Consider the following 21,991-nt stretch of genomic DNA (forward strand, 5'->3'; position numbering starts at 1 on the left):
TGTAAATTAAGGATCTAAATCCCAGCTGTGAAATATTCTGCAACCAAGCTACAAATGAATTGTGGTTATTTTTTTCTTTAAGGAACTACTAAATTTGTTGCTGTCAATTGGCTACTGCAAATTGTTGATACAGCAGAATACATACAGAAAAACAGCTGAATTGATAAGCTTTAAATAAGTTCAAGCAAGTTCCAAAAGGAAATGCTGTGTGTCAACAAGTTACTAAATGATTTTTTTTCTGTATGGAAACCCAAAGGGCGGGATAACAAACAATACAAAGAATGGTTGTACAGCTATATTTAAAAATGTATTTGGTACTTGTTTCCTAGCACGGCCACAATCGCGGGCATCGTGTGTCATTTTTAGTGGTATACGACGCGACTGACGCGATGCCCCCGATTTTCCCATTGAAATGCATTGAAAATAGTCAAAATCGCGTCGGTCGCGTCGTATGCGGCTAAAAAAGCCTTAAATGGTCCAGACGCGATGCCCACGATTTCCCCATAGGAAACAATGTTAAATGGCTCAATGTACCCGCGATGCCCCCGATTTCTCATAGGGAACAATGTTAAATACCTCAATTTCATCATAGGGAACAATGGTAAATGGGCCAGAAAGCCCCAAAAACACCCCAGAACAGTGAAATGTCCCCCCAAAAGTACTTTACGCCACCCCACTATCAACGCGAACCCGAAGCGTGGCGAGCGCAGCGAGCCCGCGAGGGGCGGCGGTACGCGTCCTCCAACCTTTTCATACCCCCACTATCCACGTCGGCGTTGAGTAGAGAATAGAATAGTGTGGCGAGCGTAGCGAGGCGAGCCCCGCGAGGGGACGCGGATACCTTCACAGGTAAACGCGTCCCTTCGCGGGCTTCACAGGTATCCGCGTCCCCTCGCAGGGCTCGCTGCGCTTCGGGCTCGGTGGCTCGCTGCGCTCGCCACACTATTCTCCACGCCGACGTGGATAGTGGGGGTATGAAAAGGTCGGAGGACGCGTACCGCCGCCCCTCGCGGGCATGCTGCGCTCGCCACGCTTCGGGTTTGCGTTGATCGTGGGGTGGCGTAAAGTACTTTTGGGGGGACATTTCACTGTTCAGGGGTGTTTTGGGGGGTTTATGGCCCATTTAACATTGTTCCCTATGATGATTTGGGTAAATTGACCCATTTTACATTGTTTCCTATGGGAAATCGGGGGCATTGCGGCTAAATTGAGGCATTTAACATTGTTCCCTATGGGGAAATCGCGGGCATCGCGTCGCGACCATCACACCCGATTTTTTAGTGCTTGCGATGGCCGCGATGCCCCCGATTTTTCCTCACGATGCCCACGATCATAATCGTTGTGGCCGTGCTAGGAAACAAGTACCATGTATTTAAATAAAATTATTAGCATTAAAATATATCAAAAGTTATATACAGTAGGCCACTATTGTTAGTAAATAGGACTTAGATGTTGAATTTCATCGCCAGCCTGAGGACAGTCTATTGTTTTGTGAGTTTACAACTTGCTACCTATAAAATTTGGCGGGTGGTATGTTTAACCTAAAGCCCAGTACACACTGGGGGAGATATATTGCTCAGTTTCTCCTTTTCATCAGTGACCAGAGATGGTCGCTGATGAAAGGGAACCTCTGCCGGGCGGTGCCGCAGAGGTAATCAGCTGGCGATTAGAACGGGGCTGAAAACAGGAGCGTGCACCCGGTGATTTATCGCCAGGGCACACTCCCATCACCGGCAATATGGTCGCCTGCGACCATATTTCCAGCGATTTAAGCCCCTATCGCCCCCGTGTGTACACAGCTTTAGAAACATCTGGAGATATGTTGTAGGCCACAAGGCAAGAGTTTGTAAGGGCCCTTACTTACCATCCATATGATAAAATATACTGTATGTATTTAACAGATGTAACTTTAATAGGGAAGGAGGCCCCTCTCAGCTCTAAGCCCCATTGCAGGTGATACGATAGCTACACTCTTGATTAGGACATTAATAAATAGGCCACCAAAACTCTGTTCAAATCTAATTCTCTCTGCACAAGTTACATCTGCCCCACCTGCAGTGCACATGGTTTTGTCCATCAGGTGTCAGGTGTATACTGTCCCCACTAGCTCCCTAGGAGAACAGGCAATGACTTGTATGGTGCTCACATGAGGGCATTTTTAATTTTGAATACAATTGGCATAAGGTCTCTCCTGTGTTTTGCCAGCAGAGCAGCCTGGCACAGACTGTAGTGTTCACCTGGGGGTCAGTGTGTTTTCTTTTTGTTTTATATGGGGGACAATGTAATTGATTTTTGTTTTGTTTGGACCAATAATTTTCATGTAAGGCCAATTAATTTTATTTGGTACTTGTTTCCTAGCACGGCACGCATCACATTGCATACCATAACACTAAATAACGTATACGATGGTATGCGATGTTGTACAATAAAATATTGCATCGTATGCCATACAATGGCATACGATGCAATCGTATACGATTTTTGATTGTACAACCATCCTGATGGGTCCTTACAATGTTAAATGGCCCCCATACTCAACGCCACCCCCACGATCAATGCCAACCCGAAGCGCGGCGAGCGTAGCGAGGCCGCGAGGGGCGGCGGTACGCGTCCTCTGACCTTTTCATACCCCCACTATCCACGTCGGCGTAGAGTTGATTTTAGATAGTGTGGCAAGCGCAGCGAGCCACTGATCCCGGAGTGTGGCGAGCACAGTGGAATGCGAGCCTGAATCGTGGCGAGCGAAGCGCAATACATGTAAAGTAATCCGTGTCCCCTCGCCACGCTTCGGGCTCGGCGGCTTGCTGCGCTCGCCACACTATTTAAGATCAACTCCACGCCGATGTGGATAGTGGGGGTATGAAAAGGTCGGAGGATGCGTACCACCGCCCCTCCCGGGCTCACTGCGCTCACCGCGCTTCGAGTTGGCTTTGAACGTGGGGGTGGCGTTGATTATGGGGGGCCATTTAACATTGTAAGGACCCATCAGGGTGGTTGTACAATAAAAAATCGTATACCATTGCATCGCATGCATTGTATGCGGCTATATGACATGCGATGCGATCGCATAAGATGCCACAAGATGAAAATATTGGGCGCCGTGCTAAGAAACAAGTACTTTTTATTTTTGTTACCTATGGGGACCAGTGTTATTGTTTTTTTTTCATATGGGGGCCAATGTTTTTTTTTGTTGGGGCCAATGTGTTTTTCCCTGTGGGGGACTGATGGTGTTTCTTGGCGATTTTAAAATCTTGTTTGTTGTGCCGCAAGTTGAAAAAGGTTGAAAATCACTTCTGTAGACCTTTCAATCCATACTTCACCGTACACACATTTCTGTCTTATTTATTTATTTTGAGAAAATGGGGGCATTGCAGTGTAATTTTTTTGCTTGAATTGGTGGCACTCCTGTGTGGCATAATTGCTAATAATAGTATTAGTACTGCAGGTAGTATACTTGGCTAGACCTATATTTACTTTGGTGATACACTGCTCTAGTCAGGTCTTCCTATGTATTTTGTGGTTTTATGTCTCTCTGTAATGAATAAGTAGTGCTGTTGAGGCAACACATAAGCTGGTGCATACAGTACTACATCAAACTACTGAATCTATGGATTCTTACATATATTGTAGAGTCCGCAATAGTTAACTGGAATTTTGTTCAGTAATTGTTGGTGGTGAATAACAGCAGTGTGAGGCGGCCATATCGCCCCTGGGCTGGCAGACCTACCCTGTCTGACCCCGGCCTGGGCATGAACCGCCTCAGCTTCAGGTCCAGGAGGAGGAGAGGAGAGGAGGATAAGGAAGAGACAAGCAGCAGCATGGGAAGAGTTAAAAGCCGGCTGCGCTTGCGCACTAGCTCCGTCTCGACGTCACGGTCAGTAGTGTATGGTGGCAGCAGCGGACGCAGCGCAGAGAGAGGTGGGAAGTCTACAGCCTCAGGACAATCGGTGGCGGAAGATACCGGCAACCCGGAACGTCTTCTCGGTGACGCAGGCCTGGATGGGAAGGACACGGTTTACCTGATAGGAGGCGTCCGGGAAAGGCTTCCAAGGTACGGCGGCGGCAGCAGCAGCAGCAGCAGCAGCAGCAGCAGCAGGGGGTGCTCACACAGCTATCCCGGTCCTATGGCTCTCCGAGACCAGGTCAGGAGCAGGGGATGATGGCCGGGGAGTAATGCATGGCCCACTGCTGTAAGGGACCCGCGCTGCTCCAGCGGCTTCCTATAGAGCCTGGTCCGTGGCGCTGGAGGAGGACTGCGAGGGTTTGTTGTCATGGAGTGGCTAGATGGGAGACTGGGGCCTGCTCTTCACCCTATGGTCGGGTGTATGTGACGCCCAAAGCACTCTCACACTCACCCGGGTTCATCACCCTGACACCAGGAGACATACGGCGGTGTACAGCTCCTGTGTGCCTGTTCTACACCATAACATAGAGACCTGTAGATACTGCTGCCCCAGGGTTATGGGAAGTCCCAGCATGGCATGCTGGCATTTCTAGTCCGCCCTAGGTGCACACGCCTGCAGTGCCTGGACCTTTTTTGGGGGTGTTATGTTAAGTATTACTTGGCAGCCTCCTTCCTTCTCTCTCCATTTTACATGTGTAATCTGCTGTGGCCAGAAAAGTGTTAGGGCATCTATCTCACTAGTAACACCCCATGCACATATAACCCTACATTATCATACAGGTTAATAATCTGTATTTCCAACTGCGTGATCGTGTAATGTATGGTATCCTGCATATAGCGAGGCCAGGATCCTAAAGAATCTATTGATTAAAAATCTTATAATTGCTGTTGAATATTTAATTATTCCATATTTAATAATGTGTGCATCCTCTGCAATGCTTCACTTTTGGGAGTCTGTGTGATTCATAGTCAGAGTAAATGCTCAGTTGTGTTGGTGAGATGACCTAGCAACACTTCATTCTTCGCATGCCCGGTATATGCTACAAAATACAAAGGAACACACTGCAAAGCATGGGAAATTATTGCACCGTACTATGGAGATACGCTGCATTTATATGTTGCAGAAACACCTTATGCTGGGTACACACTACATAATGTGTTAGAGCATTATATAAATAAAATATTTGCAGTTTCTCCAACAGGACCCAGCAATGGCACAATGCATTGTGCCATGTGTACTAACAGTGGATGATGGTGGGATGAATCATTTCCCATCTCCTTCAAAATGCATGCCGTCATTCCCACCATGGCCCTAACTGTGCAGAGTTTGTATATTCTCCCCGTACTTGCGTGGGTTTCCTCCAGGTACTCTGGTTTCCTCCTACAATCCAAAAATATACTGGCAGGTTAATTGGCTCCCAACAAAATTAACCCTAGAATGTCTGTGTGTGCGTGTACATGTGGTAAGGAATATAGATTGTAAGCTCCACTCTGGCAGGGACTGATGTGAATGTTCACATATTCTCTGTAAAGCGCTGCAGAATATGCGTGCGCTATATAAATAACTGCTAATAATATTTAATAAATAAAAATTTCCAGACGCAGAGAAGGCATTTGACCGTATATCTTGGCCTTTTGCCTTTGCAGTCTTAGAAAAGATGGGCTTCTCAGGACCCTTCCTAGAAGGTGTCAAAGCGCTTTATCGCATGCCGTCCGCTCGGGTCTCTGTCAACGGAGTCATGTCGAATCACTTCAAAATAGCGAATGGCACACGTCAGGGATGCCCCTTATCCCCGCTCATTTTCGCCCTCATCATGGAACCCCTGGCGACGAGGATTCGCGGCAACCCCTCTATTCATGGCATAAGAACCGGCCCCTCGGAGCACAAAATCGCGTTATATGCCGATGACGTGCTTCTGACCCTTGCTGACCCAACTAGTTCTATCCCCCCTCTACTTTCTGAAATACAGCAATATTCCCAACACTCTGGCTACAAAATCAATGTAGAAAAGACAGAGGTCCTTGATTTTCATATACCCGGATCTTCTAAATCCGAACTAATGAAACTGCTTCCATGCAATTGGAACAAAAAGAAAATCAAATACCTCGGCATATACCTGACTCACCACTATCACCAACTTTACCAGGCCAACTTCCCGCGATTATTAGACATAATTAAAACAGACCTATCTGCATGGTCCTCCTACTACATCTCATGGATAGGAAGGATTAACTCAGTCAAAATGATTGTCCTCCCTCGCCTCCTATATTTATTCCAAACCTTACCAATTTACATCCCCCTTTATGTGTTTAAATCATTGCAATACCAAACCACTCAGTTTATATGGGACAAAAAACGCCCCCGAATAAGGCTTAAACTACTGCAGCGGCCCTCCTACCAGGGTGGGCTAGGGATCCCAGACTTCCGGAGGTACTACTACGCCTCACGGTTGTCTCAGAACGTCCAATGGTGTAACCCCTGGGGAGCCCAAAAGGTATGGGTAAATATAGAATCGGACGATATAGGATTATCCACACTGTCTTCCCTGCTATGGCTACCCAAAACCAAACGTCCTCACGCAGCCGCATCCCATCCAGTGGTCTCCCGTGCTTTATCGGTTTGGGACAGGGTTAATAAATTATACAATCTAGCCCCACTCCCCTCTCCTCTAATACCGCTATTTCATAACCCAGCCTTCCCCCCAGGACTGAGCCGCTCCCCCCTCTCCAGATGGCTAAAAGATAACATTTATTACCTTAACGACATCTCAGTTGACGCTAGCTTCCCCCAGTTCGCCGAAATGCGAAGGGGCACAGCGATCCCGAACATAGATTTTTTCCGCTTCCTACAAATCCGGCACTTTCATTCCAAAATCACACCAACCCTTACATCCAGACCCCTAACATCTTTCGAATACATATGCTGGAAGCGAACCTCCTCCAGGGGTCTAATCTCAACACTCTACTCCCTCCTGGACACTTTCGCGGCTTCCTCCCGGGCCCCACATGAGACGGCCTGGGAAAATGACCTAGGTCTCTCCTTAGACGATGAGGACTGGGAGGAAATCCGCGACAACGCGGCCTCTAGCTCGATCTGCGTGAAAATCAAAGAAAACACGTATAAGCTCCTTTATCGCTGGTATTATGTCCCATCCAGACTGCACAGGATGTTTCCCGGCACTCCAGATAGGTGTTGGAGGGGCTGCTCAATGGAGGGGAACTTCCTCCATATCTGGTGGACATGTCCAAAGATAGTTACAATCTGGAAGGAAGTAGCGACCTTGCTTACTAATCTGTTTGGTATTGCTGTCCCCTTAGACCCCAAATATTTTCTTCTCCCACTTAAACCCCCCATGCTTACCTTACATCAACATAAACTATTCAGACATGTTACCTCAGCTATGACTTGCCAACTTGCAGCCGACTGGAAAAAAACAGACCCGGCCCCAATGCAAGCAATACTCTCCCGTATTTGGTATACTTACAAAATGGAATATATGACTGCAATCATACGCCATTCCCTCAAATCCTTTCATAAGGTATGGACACCCTGGCTGACATCCCAGAATGCCCCCCTCCCTTTTGACCTAGACTAAAGGAGGCCTACCCCCCCTCCCCCCCCCCCCCATCCTTCCTCCCTTCCCAATTCCCCTCATCCTTTCCCCTCATACCTTCTCTATGTCTTTCAGAGACACCACCTGACCTTCCCCAATAAGGCAATGTGCCCTCCTGTCACCGAGAGGACCCTCCTTACTATCTCTTCTCCTTTTTTTTCCCCTTTTCACTCTCTCCTCTTTCTCTTACCTCTCTTTCCTCCCTTTTTCTCACTTTATTCTATAAAAAACAGAAAATTCCTTTTCTTTCTTTCTTCCTTTTTTTCTGGAACTTATGGGGCCTACACACATGCCGATTTTGTGCCATTTTCTAAGCGATTTAGCAAGGTCGCTTAGAAACTAAGCATACATCGGTGTGTGTGTGGGGGCTAAACCGATATAGATGCGCGGCCCCGTGCGTCTAAATCGCATTAAGATGAAGAATGAGCATGTCCCATCAATCTAGCAAAATCGTTTAGCAAGACCCTGCCTTTTGTGTGGTGTCAATCTGGCATGCTTAAATTTGCTAAGCAGAATCGCTGAGGCATATCTTTGACACATTTTGCACGTTCTAAGCAATATAGATGATTTTGTGCTCAAAGGAAATCTGCTATGCTAAATCTGGCATGCTATATCTCTGGCCAAAATCGGGATGTGTGTAGGCCCTATTAATCTTGTTGCAAATTTGACCTGTGAAATGTTATCAATCCTTTCTGAACCATGTCAATGTATTCAAATCTGTTTGTATTCAGGCACGTTCCAACCAATAAAGTGTGTTTAAAAAAAAAAAAAAAATTTCCCTGGGTCGTCCCATTTGACATGCAGCATGTCTCAAAGTCAAATGGGCCAACCATTGCATGGGTGTGTACTGAGCGATGTGGCATTGTGCCGATCCACGTTGGCATGATATGTCATCCAATTAATCGCCTTGTCTGTACCTGGCTTTAGACTGCCACCCCCTACCCCACCAAATCAGTTGTAGAAGTGAATTGTGACAGCAAATCCTTCCTCTACTTGTACATATCTGTCCTTATGGTTTTACAACCTGGTTTGGAAAGTGTTGCCTTTCTTTCATCTGTCCCCTACAATAAAGATTGGAGATACAGTAGCTCCAGGCACTGGTTTTGGCCTACTACACATAGAAAGCTAATAGTACATATAAAGTTGTAGGAATGAGGGAGATTACACAAGCCTTTACTTGCACATTACTTCTTAGCCACAGTAATAAGTTCTGTCTGCAGTATCCTCTCCCACTTTTATCCGCCTCCTCCCCAATCTCATGCTACATTGCGTCAAGTATTTTGTGTATTTTTCCCTTCAGCGCTCTGACACCTGGGGACTCTTGTGATGTAATGTGAGAGTCTGCTGTGTTGTTTTTTCTTTGCCATGAAAGCTGTCTGTGGTGTATTTCCTCACCACAGAAAGTGCCTACAATGTTTCAGTGACCCTATAACTCCCTCAAGGCAATACATGCTTTGTTTTACTTGTGAGCAGAGGGCTGGCTATCTGAAAGGTCAGATTAGTCTGCAAATAATAGCAGTAGGCTAATGTTCCCTGCAGCCCTGCTAATTCTGGGATTCCCCACCATATTAAATGTAAGGTTCTTAGACCACGTTTTGCATCATATTGTACTTATGGAAATACTGTAATGTGTGATTCTCAGGGCAAGGTACACTGTTAATATTATTTCAGATGTAATTTCCCATGGCTGTACTTGTAGAGATTGTATATTTCATGCTCTCTAATGTTGGTATGCAATGCCTCGCGTGTGCGCTGTAGTGGATTTATATGGAGTCTCTGGCTAATGTAGGGTACACACCAGGACGGTGGTGACCCTGACCACACAGAGTGGGTCTGGGTGCAGGTGCGCCTGGCTGGAGCTGTGTTTCCCTAGCTGCTGCTCTGGGACAGGATAGTTAGTCCTGTACTGAATGAACAAGAAAAGAAAGGAAAGGGGTGTTGAGCTGCGCTTGGTATAACTTTGTAAAAAGTGAGGTAATGAAACCTGTAAAGTTGGGTGAAAAAAATGAGGGATTGGTTGATCTAGTACAAAAAGATTTGGTACTTATGTATTATCTGGGCTCCCATGTTAAATGCATCCCATTTTTTCATACCCCTACTATCCAACTACGCATGGAGTTGATTTTATATAGTGTGGCGAGTGCAGCGAGCCACCGTGCCCGAAGCGTGGCAAGCGCAGCGAGCCCCGCGAGGGGACGCGGTCTCATAAGAAAAACGGGAGCCCAGATATTACATAAGTACCAAAGATTTAATGTCTAAAATACATATAGCCAGAATACATTGATAATTCTCTAAAATCACATAAAATTCATATCTCACCAACCAAACTGGGGAAAATGTATGGCCCGGAGAGTCCCAAGAGTCCTGTATAGGGCTGAGTTGTAAATTGTCCTGTATGGAGCTGCACTGATATGCCCAATTGGAGCAGTAGGGAGGGAGGACCAGATGTAAGAATAAGGAGCGGCTTAAGTTGACACGGATTGCCGACTCCCTCCGCTGGATGGACTGGAGCGGGATGGGTCCTCTACTTCTACCTTACTGTAGGAATTTGCAATCCAAATGGAACCAGTGGAGGTGGTATTACCGGACTGGGATCTGTGCGTGGCCCAAGGGGACCCCCAGGTCCTGGTGAGGCGTGATGGTTGTCTCCAATGTAGCAGATGGTGGGGAGGACTTGAAGATGTTGATAAGGAGCGGCCCAGGATGGCACAAATAACCGACTCCCTCCGCTGGATGGAATAGAGCGGGATACAGTCCTCGACCTCAACCTTGCTGCTAGGACTTGGTGGTCCAATTGGACAAAGGGTGGTAAGTGTGTGCACAAATAAGCACTTCCGGGTTCTTTAGCGCTCCTTATTCTTACATCTGGTCCTCCCTCCCTACTGCTCCAATTGGGCATATCATTGCAGCTCCATACAGGACGATTTACAACTCAGCCCTATACAGGACTCTTGGGACTCTCCGGGCCATACATTTTCCCCAGTTTGGTTGGTGAGATATGAATTTTATGTGATTTTAGAGAATTATCAATGTATTCTGGCTATATGTATTTTAGACATTAACCCCTTCCCGACATTTGACGTACATTTACGTCATGGTCGGGAAGTACTTCCCGACACATGGCATAAATGTACGTCATGGTTTCTAACTGTCACTGCGTCTAGAGACGCAGTGACAGTTAGGTGATGTCTGCTGTCCCTGACAGCAGACATCCCCCCTCGTCGCCCAGGGGGGGCAGGGGTGCCCCCCCCGGTCGGCGATCGCTGTGATTGGCTGTTCAAATCTGAACAGTCAATCACAGCGTTTCCTGTGTTACCGGCGGCTAAGCCGCTCGGTAACACAGAAAACGGTGGTGATCGGTGCAGCACCGATCACCACCGAGCGGCAGCACCCCCCTCCCACCCGCCGGGCACTCACCCGGCAGCAGCAGCAGCTCCAGCGGCTCAACCGCTACGTCCGGAGCGCACGCTGCGCTCCCCTCCTCCCCCCTCCCCCCCGCAGCAGCAGCAGCAGCAGCATCATGCTGCTGCTGGAAAAGTTAAAAATAAAATAAAAAAATGTGCAAATGTGTGTGTGTGTGTGTATATGTATATATATATATATATATATATATATATATATATATATATATATATATATATATATATATATATATATATATATATATATATATATATATATATATATATATATATATATGTATGTATATATATGTGTATGTGTATATATATATATATATATATATATATACACACACATATATATATGTGTGTGTGTGTGTGTGTGTGCGTATACCGCACCGATCACCAACGATCGCCAGCCCCCCCCCCCTCCCACCCGGCAGCCCCCCTCCCTCCCACCCACCCGGCTGCCGCAGCGCCAGCACCCCTCCCACCCCCCCGCCAGCCGCAGCGCCAGCCCCCCTCCCAAAGCTGGTGACCAAAATGGGGTCACTTGTGGGGGGGTTCCACTGTATTGGTGCTTCGGGGGTCTTGCTAATGCGACATAGCACCCACCATTCATTCCGCCACCAAAAATCACTCCTTCCCTTCTGAGTCCTGCCATGCACCCAACTGGTATTTTTTGGTCACACGTGAGGCATTGCCGTACTCGGGAGAAATTGGGGCACAGATTTTGGGGTGCTTTGTCTCCTTCATTCCTTGTGAAAATAAAAAATTTTGAGCCAGAACTGCATTTTTGTGTAAAAAATTACATTTTTTTACACAAAAATGCAGATCTGGCTCAAAATTTTTCATTTTCACAAGGAATGAAGGAGACAAAGCACCCAAAATCTGTGCCCCAATTTCTCCCGAGTACGGCAATGCCTCATGTGTGACCAAAAAATACCAGTTGGGTGCATGGCAGGACTCAGAAGGGAAGGAGTGATTTTTGGATTTTGCAGCACAGATTCTGGTTGAATGACCCCCGAAACACCCATACAGTGGAACCCCCCCACAAGTGACCCCATTTTGCAAACTACACCCTTCAGGGAATTCATCAAGGGGTATAGTGTACATTTCAAACCCCCCGGGGTTTCACCAATTTTGATACAACTGAGCTGTGAAAATGAAAAATTTATTTTTTTCATTTTCACTGCCCAGTTGTATCAAAATTGGTGAAACCCCTGGGGGTTTGAAATGTACACTATACCCCTAGATGAATTCCCTGAAGGGTGTAGTTTGCAAAATGGGGTCACTTGTGGGGGGGTTCCACTGTATTGGTGCTTCGGGGGTCTTGCTAATGCGACATAGCACCCACCATTCATTCCGCCACCAAAAATCACTCCTTCCCTTCTGAGTCCTGCCATGCACCCAACTGGTATTTTTTGGTCACACGTGAGGCATTGCCGTACTCGGGAGAAATTGGGGCACAGATTTTGGGGTGCTTTGTCTCCTTCATTCCTTGTGAAAATAAAAAATTTTGAGCCAGAACTGCATTTTTGTGTAAAAAATTACATTTTTTTACACAAAAATGCAGATCTGGCTCAAAATTTTTCATTTTCACAAGGAATGAAGGAGACAAAGCACCCCAAAATCTGTGCCCCAATTTCTCCCGAGTACGGCAATGCCTCATGTGTGACCAAAAAATACCAGTTGGGTGCATGGCAGGACTCAGAAGGGAAGGAGTGATTTTTGGATTTTGCAGCACAGATTCTGGTTGAATGACCCCCGAAACACCCATACAGTGGAACCCCCCCACAAGTGACCCCATTTTGCAAACTACACCCTTCAGGGAATTCATCAAGGGGTATAGTGTACATTTCAAACCCCCAGGGGTTTCACCAATTTTGATACAACTGAGCTGTGAAAATGAAAATTTTTTTTTTTTCATTTTCACTGCCCAGTTGTACCACAATTGGTGAAACCCCTGGGGGTTTGAAATGTACACTATACCCCTAGATGAATTCCCTGAAGGGTGTAGTTTGCAAAATGGGGTCACTTGTGGGGGGGTACCTAACTTTTAGCATCTTATGGTGCCTAGAAACCTACATGGTTCCTAAAAAATAATCTCATAAAAAGGAGGCTCCAAAATCAAGTAGGTGCTCCTTCTATTATGAAGCCTGTGGTTTGGTCACCGTGCACACTAGGGCCACATATAGGATATTTATGAAAACCAAAGAATTGGGGGAATCAATTTTTAGTCACATTTCTCTAGTAAAATGTACTGTGTTCCTTAGAAAAATGTATTAAATTTGCAAATCTGCAAAAAAAATGAAATTTTGAAATTTCACCTACACTTTGTTTTAATTCCTGTGAAACACCTAAAGGGTTAACAAACTTCCAAAATGCTGTTTTGAATACTGTGAGGGGTGCAGTTTTTGAAATGGCATCATTTATGGGGGTGTCTCACATACAAGTCCCTCAAAGTCACATCAGAACTGAACTGGTCCCTAAAAAAATCAGTGTTTGAAATTTTCTTGAAAATTTGAGAATTTGCTATTCATATTTGAAGCCTCCTAGTGTCCAAAAAAATTAAAAGGAAGTTGAAATAATGATGGCAACATAAAGTAGACATATGGTCTATGTTAGTTATTAACTATTTTGAGTGGTATGATTATTTGTCTCACAAGCAGAAAATTTAACATTTTGCAAATCGCTAAATTTTCCATTTTTTCACGACATTTTGGTATTTTTCACAAAAAAACACAGACTGTATCGACCCAAATTTACCACTAATTTGAAGTACAATGTGTCACGAAAAAACAATCTCAAAATCACTGGGATAAGTAAAAGCAAAAAAAAGTTATCCCCACTTAAGTGAGACATGTCAGATTTGAAAAAAATGGCTCTGTCAGGAACGCAAAAACTAGCTCTGTCAGGAAGGGGTTAAATCTTTTTGTACTAGATCAACCAATCCCTCATTTTTTTCACCCAACTTTACAGGTTTCATTACCTCACTTTTTACAAAGTTATACCAAGCGCAGCTCAACACCCCTTTCTTTTCTACACACCAGGACGACCCGCTCACGATGCACATCGTGAGCGGGTCGTCAGTGTCTCGTCCGACCCGCTCACGGTGACGCGGAGGGGCACGACCCGCTCACGATGTGCACCGTGAGCGTGTCTGATCCGATGGCGACCCACACCCGGCTGTATGGTCGTCATTGAGATCCTACCTGCAGCAGGTAGGATCTTAATAACGACCGACCGACCCGCGGGACCGCGCATCGGATCGGTATCGGTCCACACCAGGTCAGAAAAGGGCCCAATCAGCACACAATCTACATCCAATTGATCGGAATTGGATCTAGATTGTGGGGATCAGGCCCTAGTCGTCCTGGTGTGTACCCAGCATTAGATACTGGTTAATAGTTCAGAATTAAAGTGAGGCCTAGACTTTCATTGTTGCCGGTCATGGCAGATATTACAAATACTGGTGTTCTTAAAATACAGCTTAACTAAAAGTCCACATTTCTGGTCTCAACATAAATATCACAAATGTCTGTTTTTTACCTTTATTGCTATAGGATATTAAATGAACAGTGTATTGTATTAATGATCCCTGCGAAGATGTATTAAATATTTAACAGTACATTACAACTGGGTCACCCATTATACAGAGGGTGACCTCAGTTTAACCCTTCTTATAACCCGTGGAAGAATTTTGGTTTGGCGGTTTGGTTTGGCCGGCACCTTCAGCCGGCAATAACCCGGGTTTGAGGTGCGATGTGAAAGGGGTATTGTATTCCCAGCGTTTCATGGTGGCTGAATACTGTCTGTTAAGGCCCATCCACACTGGGCGATTTGTGAGCTGCTTTCAGCTCACTTTTGGTGTTTTTGAGCTGCTTTCAGCTCAAAACTGCCCAGTGTGTATGGGCCGGTGATGAGTGCTGATGGCACGCTCCCTCATCATCGCCGCTTGCTGCTGTCTGTCAGATTTACCAGCAGACTGAACCACTCAGTCTCCTACTGTGGAAAGTGGTTAGCTGTCGGTGAAAACCGCTCAGTGTGCATGCACTAGCGATATTCTGGCCAGCGATTTTTCATATTGTCGCTGGACAAAAACACCCAGTGTGTATGTACCTTTAGCTATAGTTCTCTGAAACATTTAGAATGGTCAATATAAAAGTTGTAGAAGACTTTATTTTATTTTTTTGCTACTGAACCCGATCAAGAACTAGGAGAAACTTTTTTGTTTTCGTTTGCTCTTAAAACTTTTCACGTTTTATGTGAAAATAACACTGATTCTTGTCAAAAATGGGTAACTTTGATTATTGCTAACCAGAGTGTTTATTTTTAACTGCTCAGCATGACAAGGGTCAGATCTTTACTTCTCAGCTGAATCTAGGTGCTAACTTTTCAGTTTTTCTGTGGAAAATATGATCTCTGAAGCAAATGTTTGATGGATAACTTCCTTCCCCTTCAGAAATCTGCCAGACAGGACATTTTATGCTAGCGTCTGCTTAAACAGATGCCTGTCCAATTAATGATCAGTTCTTTTTATGTTACCTTAGACAGAGATTTGCTTAATTAGTAAACATTTTTGACAAGCCTAGGTTTCAGGATGTTTCATTTATCTACACCAGGCATGTCCAAACTGTGGCCCTCCAGCTGTTGGGGAAACTACACATCCCAACATGCCTTGACATAGTTTTAGCTTTCCCTAATAGCAAAACTGTGGCAAGGCATGATGGGACTTGTAGTTTACAACAGCTGGAGGGCCATAGTTTGGACATGCCTGTTCTACACCAATACAAAAATCCACATACTCATGTCTAGTGGCTGAGATGGGAATAAATTGTTTGTTATACATATTACATACTTTATTGTATTTGTTAAGAGATTTTGCAGATTGTGTGGTAATATTTGCTTTTAAATTGCTCAAAATAATAAAACCTTGTTTATTTCTGTTCCCTATCCTAAAATTATTTGCATACGATTCGATACGAGATGCTATTTAGCACACTCCCACTATCCACGTCATCCAAGTGTGGCGAGCGCAGCGGTAAGCGTCCTTGTGACCTGTTCATACCCCCCCTATCCACGTCGGCGTGGAGTTGATCTTATAAAGTGCCACCGAGCCCTAAGCGTGGTGAGCGGACACGGAAAAAGATCCCAAAGCATGGCGGCGAGCGGACACCGATTACTGGACGTGTATTCCGCTTCCGCTAGCCACGCTTTGGGCTCATTTTACGCGTCCCTTCCCGGGGCTCGGTGGCTTGCTGCGCTCACCACACTTTATAAAATCAACTCCATGCCGACGTGGATAGGGGAGGTATGAACGGGTTGGGAGGACGTGTACCGCTGCGCTCGCCGCCGTGAAACTACACAAGTACCTAATATATCCAATCTCGAAGAGCAATAAAGTACCAGCTAATCGGCTTCTACCTTATATTGTATGCCGTGTGAAAAATTGCAGAAGCTGATTCGGTGGTACTTTACCTTTCACAGTTCTGTCTCTCTCCAAGTTTTGACTGCATCACCTTACTATAGGAATGAGTATTGTAAAAAAAGATTATATCAATCCATTTTTTTTAAGTTTATTGAATGAGAAGAAATGATGGGGTTTATTTATTAAGATGGGAGTTCTATTTCGGATTGGTTGCTTCTAGCAACAGCCTATCAGAATCTACTTATTTAGCACCTTCTAGAAAATAATAAGTATAATCTGATTGGTTGTAGATGGCAAGATCACATGTTCAATAGAACTCCCATATTTTGGTAAATATACCCCCTATGTTCTTTAACTTCTGTCATGTTGCTGTCTTACGCGGAAGTCCCTCAGTGACGGTGTGCACGGTCTCATGCTTCGCCATCGCCGGGCTAGATGTATAAATCTAGTTATTAGGTGCAGGAATCTAGTCATCTAGTAAATCTAGTTATTGCCAGTGTTCTCCCACCAGAGATCGTTCAGCACAGGTCACTGGTGCATCGCTACATTACTTGGCTCAGCACAGAGGCTCCATGTGTATAGGGCATTAGGCAGTAGATGCTTTTCTAACTGGGCTGGTAGAATGTGACTCATAGAAGTTTATTTACAAAGATGGGAGTTATACTGAAGGTCGGATGTTGCTATGGGCAACCAATCAGTTTCTATCTAATCTTCTAGAACAGTGATGGCTAACCTTGACACTCCAGCTGTTGTTGAACTACACATCCCAGCATCCCTTGCTTCAGTTTTAGCATGGCCAAATAGCAAAACTGTAGCAGAGCATACTGGGATGTGTAGTTCAAGGTTAGCCATCAAGCTTCTAGAACATGGATGGGCAACCTTTGGCCCTCTAGCTGTTGTTGAACTACACATCCCAGCATCCCCTGCTACAGATTTGCTATTTGGCCATTACTGTATAAAACATGGGAGAGAGCTTGTCTGTAAAAGAGTTCGAATATAATTCAAATGTTTACCAATTCTGCGATAGAATGTCTTTTTAATGAAGAAAATTTGTTGTATTGTCTAACATATTGAAGTGGGGAATAAGAACTTCATTTAAACATGGATGCCAGTGCTGGCAGCCGCTACTGTGAGTTTATGCTAATGCTGCAGCTGATGGGCGTTCTACTAAAATGTCCACTGGCTGCTGCTTAATCCACTGTGGTGCACACCATTGGGCACATGGGCAACCTTTTTGGTTACTCAGAATGCCCATCTGTGCCAGCGCACTCCTTTACCCTGGCATACCCAGTCACCGTGCACGAATGCCTGAAAGATTTGCATGGATCTCCATGCTATACTGATCTCCTTCCCCCAATGGCTACCTTTGAAAATGTATGCGCAGTGCAGGTTTGATACATCTGCAGAACTAAAACAAGCGACTTGTGTTTTAGTTGTCTTCACCTCTGAATATTTTAGTGCAACAAGGTCATGGTAACATAAAATGAAACAATGTGTTTTTCTTCTTGGTTGCAGACCTTATTCATTGTACAAACTATCTTCACCTTTCCAGTTCTACGTCACTTTGATGACAAGTATGGGAGTGTCGGCTTGAGTCACTATTTTCTTCATTGTTGTAATATTTGCAGTTTTATTTTTGTCCTTGGAAACTGCTAATATCCTCAATTTACAGAAAATGGTGTTCATAAAATGTGATCTATACGTAATAAATGTTCTGCAATAAACTGTATGTTTTTTTTTTTCTTATGCTGGTGTAATTTCACACTGAAAATAGCTCTTTATTCCCTTATGCTGCGGTGTAACAAGATGTACCCTGCTCCGTACAGCAGCATATTTAATATACTTACACTCTTCAGTTTTATCAATACTTTATTAAAAAAGTAGCATTCTCTGTTAGGTCACAATAATAAAAATTCAAAAACCCAAGTATAGCAGCAACTGCAAAAAAAAAAAAAATACACTTGCAAAAACATAATATGCAGCCAAAACATGGCGTGATGCATTAACAAACGGGTAATCCTAAGCGTTTCGCTTGTGCAGGTGACGATCATCATCTCAGTTGCACTTGCCCATGACATTTGCAGGTACAACTTTCTCATGTGTATAGCCATCAAGCACCATCACATCCTGCTGCACATACAGTTTGTGTTCATCTGCTGTTTGGTTGTGTACAGAGTGAGTTCACCAATACTATGTAGTATGCACTCTACGTTTGCCCTGAAGTTTGCATCCCGCACACAGTGGATATATGGGTCGTATTGGTATGATCTATGATCATAGCTGGGTGCTTGGCCATTGTTGCCTAAAAATATTATCTGATACTAAGGGCCGTTTTCAAATGTTTGAGCAGCCATCAGCCAAGAGGGCGCCCAATGGAGTTATTCAAATGTTGCTACCTTCTGGCACAGCTGGCATTTCAGGTAGAATCTGCCAGGGGCGGCGAGCTGAAGACCGTGAAGTCACCCATTTGAGCGCTCAAACAGGACTTTCGCAGCACTCTTATTAGTTATTTGGTTTGGCTGCTGTGCATGGCTATACCCGACCTTAATAAACTCATTCAGCGTGAAAACAAACAGCAATTGCATATCCGCATGTGATCTCTATTTGCTGTAGATGGGAGATGGGGTGCCATGTGACAATTTATACGGCCTGAAGTATGTAATGACCTGATTATGTGAAACTCATGTCCAGCTTATGATCCTTGTGCCACCTGATCTACTACCAGGTGTTGTTCAAACAGCCAGTGGCGTAACTACTGTAAGGCAGCCCCAGCTGCCGCTTGGGAGAGCAAGCCACAGTGGGGTCTATGTGGGCGCCAGCACCCGCTGGACGCACTGACATGCTGCTGCCTGCGACTGCCCACTGGCTGAGTAACGGCGGCGAATCAGCCGCAGCACGGGTGCGGCCATGTCAGAGACGACAAATCCCACCCACTGATTCAATTTACTGTACACAGAGCCGGCTATTGTGTACAGGATGGGCGTGCTGGGGCAGCCTGGGATGCGTCGAAGCCAAGGGAAGCAGCAGTGTCTGCTGGTTTCTCTACCTCTATCCTGCTTCAGCTTCTCAATTATGCGTGTGACGTCACCATGTCACACGCTGGGGAAACACACTGGAGAGGAGCCCGGGGGGCGCCACAAACTTTTTGGCAGTGGGGAGCAAATTTTATAGTTACGCCACTGCAAACAGCCCTCTAGCTTTTTCCTAATCTTTAGCTTCAGGCTATTCAAGTGGTTCCTAACTTTTTTTTCCTCTCCTGTACACCTTGATTAGGCTTTTCATTTAGGAGTACCACGTCCTCTAACTTTGAAGTATTCGCTGTACTTACGACTGGAGTGGAAGTTAGTGGTATGCATGTACTTATATTAAGGTGTAGGGGAAGAGTAGTGTGCAGTCAGGAATCTGGTCCTTCTGTGTATGGCCATTGGCTGTCTTCAGGGTTCCCACTAAGGCCTGTAGGATTAATGCCAATGCTTCCTCCCCCATGTCAGCGTGGGGCTGATGTCTGAGGGCAGTGCGGGTAGTTCCCAGTAAATTGCCGGTTGGGCAAAAGCAGACTGAACTGGAAGTGACGCAATGTGGTTAGTCTCCATGGCAATGAGACTTCTGCCATTTACCAATATTATTTTAAAGTGCTCTCAACTGGTTTGCAGGCTACCCCAGCTTGGGAACTACTGTGCACTGCCATGCACATCACAGCCTTTAAAAAAAAAAAAAAATGTTTTATCGTTTGTGTGATAAATTTATCTGATTTTGGGTGTAACAGAATCTGGGCCAAGGTAACACTGCTGTGGTTTATGAAAACAGGCTATTTAACAGGGTTTTATTTTTCCAAGCCTGCTGAGATAACAAAAAATCCCTATTAAGTACAGCATGCATGCTGACTTCAAGGGCAAATAAATATGATCATAGCTAACTGAAAAAAAAATATATTTTTTTTTTACCCCAAACGTGGATTGCAAATGTGGCATTTCTGATAAACAATGGTAGAGTTCCTGAGATGGTAGGGGGTGTAAATACTACCAAGCAGTTGGTAGCTGTTGCTTAACTTGAGAACAAGAGTGGTAACTATTAGGAGTCCTTTTTGTAAGGACTTTTTCTATTTTTAATTTAGCATGAACAGTGTGTTGAACCCAAATGGCTTAATCTAATGTTTTGTGTATACATTTATATATACTCAGGAAAATTAAAGTAAATGGTGTTGACATTTGATCTTCAATCTACATTCTGGGCACTTGTACAAATCCTTCTGTTCTGAAGTCGGTGATTGAATGTCCCATGATTTGACACAGGGCCTGTTGGCAAATGATGACTAAAGAGTACTGTATGTGCCGAAATAACAGAACGCAAAAATGTGCCTTTATAATATGATGAATGGCTGCGGTACCCACCTAGGGTTTTGTATATGCTTTGGATGAACTGGGGGAACTAGTAGTGAACCAGATGTAGTAAACCTTGAAAAGTGATAAACTACTAACCAACCAGGTCACAATGTAATGGAGATTCCGCAGCAGACATAGGGCCAGATACTCTAATGCCCCTTTTAGACCGCACTAAAAAAACGGTATTTCTCTTTCATCAAAAACCGTTTTTTTGGAAACGGTAAAAACACTTTGCACCTTTCAGACCGCACAGAATACTGTTTCAAAACGGTTACAAATCGGCAATAATGGGATTTTGGTACCTACCGGTAAATCCTTTTCTCTGAATCCGCAGGGGCCACTGGCGTTCACAATGGGTAATAGAGCTTGGCTTGCTGGGAGCTAGCACACTAAAAAAAAACTTTAGAAAAGACTGGCTCCTCCCCTCTATTACCCAGCAACCCCCAGTTAGAATTTTGTGCCCAAGGGAGCTAGTCACAGTGGAGTACTGCTCCACATAACTTGCACATTTTTTTCATCATTTATTTTTATTATTACTCATTTTAAACTTTCAAAGCAGCCCTTCCCAGCTTCTTCAAAAGCTTGGGTCCGGGTCTGAAGCGCCCTGGCAGCAGCCAGACGTCGGTCAGGACCTCTTTAAAGGTGCCTGCCGGGACGTGCTCAGTGTGCCTGCGACCCCTGGACAAAGGGACCGTCATACACCGGAGAAGCAGCCAGCCTCAGCGGTAAGTAACCGCATTGCGCTCCCGCGACTGCCCCCGCTCCAGCTCCGACGCCTGTCACCGCTGATATATGGCGTCTCTCCCTCTGACACGGCGCACGTGCTCCCCGGCGGGCGGAATGATTAGCGCTACTAAGCGCTTTGATGGCCGACTGCTAGAGCCGGCGTGGGGAGAGGGAGACGCTGAAAAAGGCAGGTGTCTGCGCGCGGGGAAGAGAGTGGGGTTGAGCACGCGGCGGGCGCCATCTTGGAGGTGGCAGGCTAGGCGCAGCCAAGTTATATGTACTGTAGATGCAAAACAGTACATGTCTTTTAAAACTATGCTGTCTTTTCCTATACAGAGGATCACACAGCTGCAGGTCAAGACCTTGCTGCAGTGGTAACCCCTTCCTTGCTGACTGTAGTGGGGAGTTTTAGGGGTTCCTTATTGTGGGTTTAGGCAGATTCCCTCTGGTGCCCAGCAGCCCCTGGTCTCCCTGCTTTGTTCACTATACTGTGGTGTGTGTGTCTCTGTAGTGTGTCAGTAACTGGTACTTCT

General features: G+C 45.3%; 1 protein-coding gene across 4 annotated transcripts in view; it reads left to right on the plus strand.

Moving 5' to 3' along the window:
- The first annotated feature begins 3,855 nt into the window (after positions 1–3,855).
- The window catches only part of EVI5 (ecotropic viral integration site 5), a 120,588-nt gene continuing 102,452 nt past the window's right edge, over positions 3,856–21,991 (plus strand). For 3 of the 4 annotated variants that reach the window (XM_083157090.1, XM_083157092.1, XM_083157093.1), the window contains exon 1: positions 3,856–4,142. In XM_083157090.1, coding sequence (XP_083013216.1) covers positions 4,125–4,142 — 18 coding nt within the window. In that variant the 5' untranslated portion in view covers positions 3,856–4,124. The remainder of the gene's footprint in view (positions 4,143–21,991) is intronic. The other variant, XM_083157091.1, reaches the window with a different exon arrangement.

The sequence above is a fragment of the Crinia signifera genome, chromosome 8, assembly GCF_055691185.1.
Source record: "Crinia signifera chromosome 8, ASM5569118v1, whole genome shotgun sequence".
Classification (NCBI taxonomy): domain Eukaryota; kingdom Metazoa; phylum Chordata; class Amphibia; order Anura; family Myobatrachidae; genus Crinia; species Crinia signifera.